General features: G+C 42.7%; 1 protein-coding gene across 5 annotated transcripts in view; it reads right to left on the reverse strand.

Moving 5' to 3' along the window:
- The window catches only part of Sash1 (SAM and SH3 domain containing 1), a 259,709-nt gene that overhangs the window by 4,830 nt on the left and 242,305 nt on the right, over window positions 1-12,574 (reverse strand). For all 5 annotated transcript variants that reach the window (XM_008836690.3, XM_017799052.2, XM_008836689.3 and 2 more), the window contains 3 exons: window positions 7,565-7,678; window positions 2,666-3,756; window positions 753-884 (listed from right to left, as the gene is read on the reverse strand). In XM_008836690.3, the coding sequence (XP_008834912.1) occupies window positions 753-884; window positions 2,666-3,756; window positions 7,565-7,678 (1,337 nt within the window). The remainder of the gene's footprint in view (window positions 1-752; window positions 885-2,665; window positions 3,757-7,564; window positions 7,679-12,574) is intronic.

Raw genomic sequence — 12,574 nt, forward strand, 5'->3', positions numbered from 1 at the left:
ACAGCTATTGTGTGTGTGTGTGTGTGTGTGTGTGTGTGTGAATGAAGCTGATTGCCTTTGCAATTTCCAAGTACACAATACACTGTTGTCAACCGAGATTACCATATGCTATACAGGATTTCTGAACTTATTCCTCTCATTTAACTGAATTTTGTGTCCACTACATGGATTTTTTAAAAAAGCATTCATAGTGCCAGGATAAGGATAGTTTCCTTTTTATTCTTTCTAAAATTATATTTTAAAAAATGTCTTAGCCTGGGCATGATTGCATAATGCTTGTAATTCCAGTGTTCAAGAGGCTGAGAAGGATCACAAATAGAAGGCTAGCCTGGACTACACAGAAAAATAAGTAAACAGCCAGGCGTGGTAGTGTGTGCCTTTAATCCCAGCGCTCGGGAGGCAGAGGCAGGCAGATAGATCTTTGTGAGACTGAGGACAGCCTGGTCTACCTAGTGAATTCCAAGCCAGCTGGGGCTACAGGTGAACTTATCTCAAACAAACAAAAGACAACAAAAACTACTCTAATAAAATCAAGGGCTGACAATGTAGTTCAGTAGTAGAGTGCTTGTCTAGCATGTATAAGACCCTGAAAGAAAAATCAAAATCTCGGCTGAGCATTTATTATTTTCTCTCCAGATGCCTTTTCCTAGGGCTCTAACAGACCCTTGCCCCTTTAGCACTTGTCAGCCATTAGTCCCATCACTAAATGTACTGCAGAAAGCTGAGAGTCCCCCAAAGCGTGGGCTGCTCACCGCCATGCGATGCTGCTTCCGAAGCAGCTTCACCCGGATCTGGTCCATGTTGGTGGCAACATCCCTCTCAGGCTGATCTAAATCCTCTGCATATCTTTGCACCAGGGCTTCAGGAATCCCACAACGGCCATGCTGCCAGGAGAGAGATATGTGGTGTGAAGGCTGGCACAGATACACCAGACATACGGTAGGGCAAGACTAGTTACTAGAAAATAACACCAAAAGTTTTAATTCAAAATGAAAATGAGGGGCTGGAGAGATGGCTCGGCAGGAATATGGAGGGGGTTAGTTCCCAGCACCCACATGGCAGCGAACAACACCCCGGTACTCTAGTTCCAGGGGATTCAAAGCCTTCTTCTGGCTTCTGTGGGCATTTTAACACATGGTGCACTTACAACTTGTAAGCAGAACACTTATACACATAAAATAAAAATAAGTCAAAATGAATACATGCTTTTTATTATTGGGATGGATATATGAAAGGGGATATATTTATACCTTCATCTTCCAAATACTGATAAGCTCTAAAGAAATGCTTTGAAACATAATTAAGACAACACTATCCTATATTTTTCAGGCCAATGCCATCACCTTATTTTACCTATAATTTTATGAAATCCAGTTCTTCAATGTTGTTGAAGATGGTCCCCCAAACTGCAAAAAGCCAAACTACTGCTCTACAGATACTCTGTTTACCCTTCATCTGTGAAGAGTTACAACCATCATTAGGCCACATCCACTGTTCAACTCTCCTCGATTTCCCTTTAAAGGGACATACTCATGAACTATCAAAGAGGGTGAGAAAGAAAGGGGGATATGGTTTTACAAAGCATTTGTGATCATATGAATTTAATAACAAGGACTCTCTGGAACACAACAGAACATGCATTTCCAAGACTAAAGTACAGCCTCCTCCATTATCACTGATTTTTCTTCAAAGTCACTTCCGTGCTGACAGGCCTTTTTCTCTTTTTTCAAACGAGAACTGATTTTTTTATTATAGATCTAAGTGTTGTGGTGCTTTAGGGTCTTTCATACTATATATTCCCCACCCCTGCTATGTACAGATAATTGTAAAACTGTTGTACTGTATCTGAATCGGTTTCTACAATTTTCAATGTATGTTCTAGGTCATTCTATTTGCTTCTAACAATCTATGGGGGGTATGATGATTGTGGGCTATTTTTTTTTTAAAACAAATTTAATTATTTAGTTCATTTTTTTTGTCTTTTTGAGACAGGGTCTCCCTGTAGTCCCAGCTGACCTGAACTCACTATGTAGACCAGGCTGGCCTTGAACTCACAAGGATCTGCCTGCCTCTGCCTCCCGAGTGCTGGGATTATAGGCATGCACCACCACACCCAGCTCATTTTTATTTTATGTGTATGAGTGTTTTGCCTGCATGTATGTAAGTGTACAACAAGGGTGCAATGCCTGTGGAGGTCAGAAGAGGGTGTCAGATCCCCAGAAACTGGAGTTACAGTTGTTAGTTGACATATGGATGCTGTGTCCTCTGCAAGAGCAGCCAGTGCACCTAACTACTGAGCCATCTCTCCAGCCTTGATGAAGGCTGTTTTAAACCCCTGTTGACCTATATGGAAACGAACACAAACAAATTGCTGCACGAACGCTAGATTCAGATCTCTTGTCCACTACCCCATCTCCTTACGCAGCTGATTCCGGTCCTGATGTCCCTACAAAGTACAGCTGCCAAAAATTAAAAACAAGCAAGAGCAAAAGGACAGACAACTGTGAGGTTACATGTGCGGTTCGTCTGGGGGACTCTGCTGCTGACTCCCAGAGACCACAGGTGGAGGGTGTGCACCACCCATGAAGTTGAGGCCTTCCCTTTACCTGGCTATCTGATGTGAATAAAACAAGTCAAGAGACCCTGAGGCCCAGGCCTGGGATACCTTATCAGAGTAGGGCTCCTCGGTGAGATCAATGCCCTCCGCCAGCAGCTTATTCTCAGTGAGCATCTCTAGGTTGACACCTCGAACGCAGGAAACCTTCCTGCTCACCACAGGGCCCAGCTTCACACCGTGCTCCTGCAGGCTGGTGCTTTCAGGCAGCTCTGCCAGCCAGGGTGGAGGTCTTGTGCAGGGTGGGCTGCTGGGCTCTGTTCCCGAGGGAGGCCCAGGCTCCCGGGGTGAGGGGAAGTCGGAGGAGGGGCTGATGGGGCTGGCAGGGATGGCCTTCTTCAGTGGCAGGCTGGGCACCTCGAGACCTGGGCCCAGGTGCAGACCGTTGGCCAGGCGCTCTCTGCTCTTCTTGGCCGGCACGGGTGGGGGCTGTGATGGATGTCTCAGCTGCATCCTGGCCTCGGTGACACTCCGTTCCACATTTACCCCTTCTTTGGTGCCCGGGGGGTGGTGTTCATGTCCTTTTCTGTGACCCTCAAGGGACGTCCTTGTTAAGCTGGGTTTAAAAGGAGGCTGAGCCTCAAAGTTTCTGGGCACGCAAGAGGCTGCTATGGGGTCATCTGATTTCTTAGTCATTATTTTCTGGGGATCAGAAAATCTCTTGCTTTGGGTCAGTAGCAATGCATCGCCTGCGGTGGGATCTCGGCCCCGGGGCTGAGTCTTGATGGCACAGGTAGATGTCTTCTGTGGCACTTCTGGTACAATCTGAGGAGAGGCTTCTGGCACCTTGGTAGGCACACTATTGCCAGCATCAGCCTCTCCTTGAATGTCATCCAGGGAATGGGATCGGGGCCAAGTATCCACTGGCTGAGGGCCGTCCAGGGTCTCACAGCTGCGACAGATGGAGACTGGGAGGCTCCTCCGGTTTTTACTCAAGCCAGTCACACAGGGTGCATCACAGCGCCTGGTGGGGTTTGGGGCTAGGCCTCCACCAGGCCTGCCTTCCTCCCGCTGCTTGAGGATCTCCACAGACTTCGTTAAAGGCAATGTCGGATAGTTGCCAGGCTGACTCCTATTCAAAGCCTTCAAGCTGGACTCCGCTGAAGATTTGGCAGACAGACCTCCAGTTTTCTGAGTTTTGCCTGAGAGACAAGGCAACCACATTTTACAACCACATTTTAAATCAATCAAATTGATTGAGCACAAAGATTGACTAGGGACTCTTGATTCCTATATCTCATTGAATTACACTAAGGACACAAAAACAATTATGTAGGACATTAAATGATAGTGGGTTGTTAGGGACCTATTTTTAGTTTTATAAAGAATTCTTAGTCTTGGGGCTGGAGGAATGGCTTAGCTGTTAAGAGCACTGGCTGATCTTGCAGAGGATGTGAGTTCAGTTCCCAGAACCCACATGGTGGCTAAAATCCTTAAGTAACTCCAGTTCCAGGGGAATCCCATGCCTTTTTCTGACCTCCATGGGCATTATATGACAGGGTTGCACTTACATGAAGGCAATACATTCATACACATAAAATAATAAATAAAAAAAGTTCTTGGTCTTATTAAAATGCTGAAACTAATTGAGTTATGTGGAAATGAAATGAGCTGCGTCCAGCAGTAAGAGAAAGCTAGATTTAATACCTATTCCTAGCTACACTCAATATAGATGGCCGACTGGCTACGGATGCCCTGTTTGGAAACCACACTATGAGATTTCTCTTTGGTGAGAATAATTTCCTTAACTCAAGGCCAAATTGATTTCTTTGGACAGGTTTTATAAATGCTGCCCATGAATGGGGTGATACACAAACAAACAAACAAACAACCAAAATTCAAATCACATCTTTGAAGCTGCTCCACTTGAATAAATTTACCCAAAAATAACTGACCAACTTTCATACAGACCAGTAAAGAGACTACAGAAGGTCCTGTGCCAGAGACTATCTATTGAGCACTTACTTGTATGGTTCTAGCAAGGAAACGGCCCTGGTTGAAATGAATTGCCAGACCAATAGCTGAACCATCACCCAGACAAGATAATCTACGTATTTGATAGCCATTGGTTTACATTTACTGTGGCTGCTACTTAATGAGCTTTACCGGGAACATTTTGAAAATACGTAGGCACATGCGAAGAGGCACAGGCAAGCTCATGCACACACACTCACATGCACACATAGCAACTATCCTCTGTTTCATTTTTGGCTAATAATACATTTGTTGTGTCCTTAGTAGCTGGTCTGATACCTGAGAATAATCTAGATAACAGAATATATAAGCCAAGTGATCCTATTAGTCTAGACAAGGATGAAAAAAAAATCATAAATCCTCATCAGGCTTGGAAAGGACAAAGAAATGGCTGTATCTAAACTCTCAATCTTTTAGAAGCTACTATGCTATTAATATAATTAAGGTTTTCTTCCTAAACTGTTTCAATGAATATCTGAAGTTCAGTATTTTAATTTAGAATTCTGACTCTCCCCATTAAGCAATATTACCCTTTTAACATAAAAAAACAGCAAGGAGAAATCAGACTGTGGACTAACTGGCTAGAGAGGGTAAAGAAAAGGATGGAATGCTACCCATTTAATAATGAAAACGGCTACTTTAGGGCAAATGAGTGACATTCTTTGATTAAGAAAATCTCTGTATGAAGGCTGTATAGATGATGGCAATGGAACAGAAGGAAACATTAACATTACAAGTGGTTTGGCCATGGTCAGCAGGAAGGAAGACACATTCCTTCCATGATTTCTCGGCTTTCTACCAAGCTGTCTAATCTCGAACTGATGATATGAACTGTTTCACATCAAGCGTAACTGCAGATGCCTAAGGTTGGTGATGCATAATAACAACAGTGGTCTCCTCAACTGGACTTTTTATTAATAATCCCATTCTTTTTGATAAGACACAAATCAGCACATGGAATATTTTGCATTCTGTAAAGCAGAGACCAGGCCAAATGGCACGTGTCCTCCTTTAGGAATAATTTGAGACCTCAAACCCGGTCCTACCTATACTTCCATACTTATCAACAGCAATGTGCTAGGCCATTATTTGTATGTTGTTATTTTGTTGATACATGGAGATATTCGCTTACTGTTAGTACTGAATATAGTGGCTATAGGCCCATTTTTTTCATTAACAGAAGAATGACTACAGCTAAATGGAAAAGGGAAATATAAAGAGAACATAACATATTAAAGCTTAACTATTAAAGTAGAAAATTCTTAAACTTTATTTAGTACACATTTTAGAAATATGTTTTTCCTCTCTGGTTAACTCAATGTGAACCATATAGATCAATACCAGGTTTATAATTGCTTCAGTTGGAAAGATTCCTGAATTTTCCTTGGAATCAAAGCATGGTTTGCCAGCTTCTTTAATCCAGTTTAGCTGCCATTAGAATCAGCAGGTGTACCTGAATTCGTCTGACCTTTAATTCATTTAATTCAGCAGGTGTACCTGAATTCTTCTGACCCTTAAACCTTTGGCAAATACTATCTTTGTTTCTGGATTTATCAATCCAACTCTTGTTAGGATCAATTTATTGGACTACTTAGGCTATAGAAAGGTTATTAACTGAAATGAAAAGCCTTCCAAATTTATATGAGGATTTGCCATTTACTGAACTGAGGTTGTTCTGGAGTCCTGTGTGGGTTTTACATCCCATTTTACCTAGGCTATCTAAACATTAAAGATCAAGGGATTCAGTATCTTCCCAAATTGATAGAACATTCTGAATGGCAGAGCTCATGGGTAAAATTTTAAGTCCCCAAGATGTTCATCAGAATCAAGATTAGTGTGTGGAAGGCAAGGTGTCCAGGATGCAGATGTGAAGAAAGAATTACTCTAAGAGTACGGCTGGTCAGTGGGAGTGAGCACCTTGTGAGAACTGAACCCAAGCACCTGTTGGTCTTACCTTAGAACTGGTTTGTGTGCTCACAATGATGACCTCACACTATTTGTCTTTAACCATGACCATGATCCACAGTTAGAAACACATTTTACATTCACCACTCTCCCCCAGCCCCAGAAACAAAGATCATAGCAATGCCTCTAACAACCCTAAGCCTTACCTTATGGAATGCATTGATATTTTTCTGTTGTGCCTTACAAAACTGTTATCCATGACTCACTAAATTGATTTCACAACCCACTAAGGAATTGGAACCTATGGTTTAAGATGACCTGCTTTAGTAAATGCTAATAAATACCCTCATACTAACTAGACAGGATTCTAATGGCAGCTAAAAATTATGAAAGCTAGGTATTTTTCACTGTAGTCTTCAAGTGTTCAACAGACATTTAGGCCACGATGGTGGTGAACATTTTTACCACTATTTCAAATCTTTCAATAATGGAAACTTTGGGGCCAAAATAAGAAGCCACAGAGTCACCCACTTTATCCTTTCTACCACATTCTGCTTAAGACCCCAGTTCAGTTTGAGACAGGCTTTCAGAATTTCACACTGACTCCTTCCCAACTGTTAGGAAAGGGAAGCAAGATAAGACAGGTGGCCTTCCAGTGGTAATCACCCTCTCTAGTGGTAATCACCTCTGGAATCAGGTGCAGCTGGAACGTTTACAACGCTGCTGCTGGTGGGCCCCTGATGGATGGCCTACTTGGTAAATTGTTTTCCTTGTGGGCTTAATCATTCCCAACACTGAAATGATGTTTACTGTACAAAGAAAAAGGGCATAGGAGACATACAATTTAAGGTTTTACCGCTACAGGTATTTTAGATAGATTTACAAACTTCACACAGCAGCCGGGGGGAGTAAACATGAAGGCTAACTGAAGACTAGCAGAGGGAAGCAAGCGGCCAGACGTGAAAAGAGGAGCTGGGTTCATCACAGTTCAAGAATGGAGAGTTTGGAGAAGTTACACTTCTGAAATGAGGAACTATCAGGTCAGGTTCTGGCGGTCTGTGCCAACATTACCATTTTCCAGGTTCTCGCTGCTTTCGTAGCATCCTGAGTCTCGGGGGGAGCATCCACTCAGGCCCTGGTTGTCCACTAGCAGCTTCTCCTGGGACCCAGACTGGTCACTGTTACCTGGAGAAGGCCAATACACAGCATGGAATCACAAGGGGCCCCAGAGTCAGCCAAATCCTGGTTCCGTCCTCTTTTATTGACATACATGTTTAAGCCTTGGACTTTTAGAAGAGGAGGGATGACTTGAAAATCACTAAGATCAAAGGGAGCCAGTGAGCCTAGAACACTGCTCTTTACATGAAATGTGGGAAGAGAATGTACAGTTGGAATCTGCTGATGTCTCTCCAGTTACCCAAACACAGGCAGACTGAAGCCTCCGAGGAGAGGAGAACTAGACAGTGTGGCACTGGGGAGGACACTTGTCCCTGCTGAGTGATGGTGCTATCAGTGAAGATCAGGGTGAGCAGGTGGCTCTTGCACAAGGCGGACAGGGTCAAGTGCTTTTCAGACATCTGGAAGGTACGGACTTCAAGTCATTTATGTTACCACCTCTCAAATTTTGGAGTGTATATAAAAGTGTCAAATGAAATATTGCTTTACGAGCATTTGGGAACACCGTCAGCTTGTGGTAACAATATGCTTCTGTTGTACTATCTCATCCAGAGGAAGACTGACAGGAGGAAATAGACTCCTCCATCAAGGAGGGGCCAGGGGCAAATCTTGTTGTTTAGGAAGTTCGAAGATTTCCTTTCTTTTCACTCTTCTCCAGCTATATTGGGCCAGCATTTCCATTCCCTACATGCAAAGCTGAGCCGAGAGCTCAGGAGACCCTCTGACTTCTAAACGAGTAGCACATACTCTTAAGATGTAAATGGAACATCCCCAATTGGATCAACCATGCACATGAGAAGCAACATTATTTATCGAGAGGTCCTAAATGAGGCTGTGGGAAAGCGCAAGAGACAAGTCAGATCTCCCTAGAGTAAATAACATAGAAAACCATATGAGCCTTCCATTCCTAAGCAGCACTACTCTGTGTTTTCTATAGAGAAGACACAGGGAGCTCTGTGTGGACACTGAGGTCTCACACAGCTTGTCTTTACATGATTATGTAGAGAAAGTACTTGGTCACATAAAATAGAAACCAAGAGAACATTTTCTACATAAAACAGCTAGTTGCAAAGATGAATGGCTTTATTTTCCTTTCTCTTCGCCTACCATCAGCTCACCCCGACCACACACACCAAGAAAAAAATAAATCAATAAACCAGAAATATGATACCTTTTCTCAGGTCATCAAAATAAGTATGTGGGGAGGTGGAGGGCTGCCATGCCATGCATGGATCAGAGGATCCCACTGCCCTCTCTCCATTTCCTGTTTATATTTCTAACAGGGAAAGCATTCTATAATACATATGATGCCAGAGAGGTTAGCAGAACATACTCTTAAATTACAGCCCTAGCAGTGCTAACTATTAAATGATTAGTGAAAAATTAACAAATTAGAAGCACATAAGCAAATACTGCTCTCCCTCCCCCCAAACTGGAACATTATACAGTGATGTTCTCATTATGTGGAAGACCCTTGGCTTTGGAGAGGCCTCTGTCCTGGACTAGCATGCAATTTAGAAAGATGAGACTTGTAAAGGAGAGCTTCAAGCTCTCCTCAGCCACCCAAGGAAGAGAAATCACTCCTCTGTCTCTGGTGCCAATGGTTCAGTATATGAGAGTAACAAAGCAGGCTCCATTGTGCAATGCTGACTGACAGGGACAAAACAGAATTCATGTTCCCTGATACTGCGTGGAAGTACATCCTGGGATCCCAGCCTTACCAGACACAAAAAGAGAAAGAATCCCTCCCATGCCTGAGAACCACAGTCCAACTTACAAAGTCTTAAAGCAAAGGGGCTAGGGTCACCATCTTTACCATCTTTACCAGAGGGAAAACAGGTAGGTAGCCCTTATGTGTATTGCAGAATCCAGCCCATAACCATCTCCTATGCTTATGAGCATCAATGCCAATGTAGAAAAGACTAGAAAGAACATGAGCAAGAACCATGGCAACCATCACAGTCAATTGAGAGCAAAGGGCTGAAGTCACATTCAGGCATGACGTGAACTTGGACCTGAAGGGACTCTACCTAGTCTAGTGCTCTCCCCTATTCCACCCATGAGTGCACTTGAGCGAGTCCATGTACATGTGAACATGCATCTAGGTAGAATGTGCTAAGACACAATGAAGTCTTTAAACACCAAAAGTAGTGGTGCATAAGGGCAGACGCCATTTCCCAGAGAGCTGTTACCTCAGGAAGAATGGGAGCAAAGAGGACTCAGAGAGCAGCCCTTTCCAAGGGCTTATTTCCTATGAAAATAAGAAGTGAAGGAAATATGGCAAAATGTTACCCTCAGTTGAGTCCAGGAAGTACCCTATGTGCATTTGTTTTATTGTTCTCTGTACTTGCACACTTGAAATAATATCTAATTAAAGTTCTTAGAAAAACTTTTTTTTAGAGTAGCCGAGGCTGGCCAGGGACTTTCAGTAATTTTCTGCCTTATTTGCTTTGATCTTTATTTTCATAGGAAATAATATAAGCTCAGATTACAGGTATGAACCACCACGTCTGGTTTCAAATGAATGTTTTTACTGAGCTGCACATGTACCAATGGTTAAGATAGCAAACTTGAAGATATATGTATTTCACCGAAATTTAAATTTTGTAAGCAATTTTAAGGATGTTTTCATTTAGTAAGGAAAAGTGTGCTTAAAGTCTTTTCCAAGTAGCAGACTGCCTGAAGGCAAGGCAGCTCTTCTTCATATGCTGGGAACCCTGGGCAGGTCTTTTGCTCTCAGTAGATGTCTGAGCTAGAAAAACCTCAAAATATTTCTGCGTATCTTCAAGGATCTCACTAGATCTTGGTATCTCTCCACTGGATACAAATTGAATTTGACATAAACCTACTGTATTTCTCCAAGTTATCAGGTACCTGGAGGAAGTCTTTTGATTAATTTAACTGCATTGGATGTGAAGTCTTACAACCCTAGGATGTGTGGATGCAGTCTCTTGGCACTAATTAGTACTTCTGAGCCCTTGAAGTCTTTGTCTGAAGATCACTAAAAGGAAATGATATTTTATGTCAGAGAAATTCCAAACAGTGGAAATGCATAGACCCAAAATGGGGATTAGGAAGAATCAGTGTCCTTCTCAGCCTTCCAAGCTAGCATCATGATGGATAAAACTTTTCTTCTCCAAATGTCCCTGGTACAAATCTCAGGACATGGATGCAAGACAATAGGGCTGAGCTAATGAGCTATGTCAAACTAGGCTCAGATCCCTGCCTTATACTCAAGATTTAGCTTTGCTCTTACACGTAAATCAACAGGAAATGTAATGGATAATGTATATAAACCAGCTGTCCTCCATGGTTGAGGAAGAACAAATGAGCTATAATTCAAAACAGATGTGGTCCAGAAGAACAGATGGTTTAACATTAATTCACATTGATACAGCAGGTCAGCCATACCAGTCACTCTCCAGGCTGTTTAGACTCAAGCTGGCCAGAGACCCCAGGGTGTCTCTCAGGAGACCCCCAATACTACAGAGACCTGGTCATAAAGCACTGGAAGTATGTAACATAATACCTTCCAAATCTAGCCCTCAAGGCTGCCTGTTTACCTAGTGTAGCTACTTTTCTGATGCTATGATTAAAATGTCCTGAAAAAAGTAGCTTAAAGGAGAAAGGGTTTATTTGGGGCTCACAGTTTGACGTTCTGGTCTATCATGGCAAGGAAGTTTTGGTGGGAGGAACCTGAGGCAACAGGTCACACTGCAGCCATAGTCAGAAAGCAGGGAAGGTGAGTGCCAGGGCTCAGCTCACTTTCTCCATTTTACTCAGTCCACAGAATAGTGCCACCATAGTGAAGTGGGTCTTCCCACCTCAGTTAACCTGGACTATATAATCATTCATGGACATGCCAAGAGGCTAGACAAATGTAGATAATCCCTCACAGGCATATCCAGTGGCTTGTCTCCTAAGAGATTCTAGATGCTGTCAAGTTACAATTAACCATTATACCTCTATTCAGACTTGTACTTGATAGTATATGTACCTGTGTGTTATCAGTTCATTTAAAAATAATACTTTAAGCAAAAGTGAATTTACTGACATATTTGCTTTCAACTCTCCTGGGTCTGCTACATTCAGTAAATATAGATGCTCCTTAGCGTACAATAGGGGTTGTAAATATTATAAGCTAAAATACACTTAATACCCTTAATACCCCTAATCCATTGATTATCTTAGCTCAGTAACCTGGTACACTGAAGAGTGTTGGTTGTGGCCTATCATGATCTCAGGACTGACTGGGAACTCCAGCTCACTGCTACTGCCCAGTGCTGTAAGAAGGTATCAGACTATGGACTGCTGGCCTAGGAAAAGAGCAAGATTCAAAATATGAAGCTCTACTGATTGTGTATTACTGTCCTGGCATCAGAAAGTCAAGAAAATTCTAAGCTGGGGACCACCTACAATATGTAATTTTCCCTCCATCATTAACCATGGTTTTGCTGTGTCTTTCAGCAATAGAAATGGTGAAATCCTGGAAGCAGGGTGCTTCAAAGAAAATGTGTTTGAATTCAGGAACTGGAAAGGACATTCTCTTCATGAAGCCTGGGTTAACAGCAACAGTGATGATGCATGCATTCTAATGGGCTCCATAAAAACTGTAAGCTCATGGAATCCTGCTCACAGACTGTGAAAATAAGCTGTCGTTATTTAAGTTGGGAATTCCTGCTCCACATATTCAGTGTTCAGAGAGACATTTCTTTCCTTAGTGGAAACTGATAAGCTTTACTTATTCACTAATAAACGTAGGAAACCATTAACCATTAGCTGGGCAAGACACTCTCAGGGGTAGGTGATTTTTTTTTTTTTTTTTTTTTTTCCCCGGTGTTGAGACAGGGTCTCCCTGTAGCCCCAGCTGTCCTGGAACTCACTGTGTAGACCAGGCTGGCCTTG

Source organism: Nannospalax galili, unplaced genomic scaffold (genome assembly GCF_000622305.1).
Source record: "Nannospalax galili isolate Female #2095 unplaced genomic scaffold, S.galili_v1.0 scaffold377, whole genome shotgun sequence".
In the NCBI taxonomy this organism is placed as follows: Eukaryota; Metazoa; Chordata; class Mammalia; order Rodentia; family Spalacidae; genus Nannospalax; species Nannospalax galili.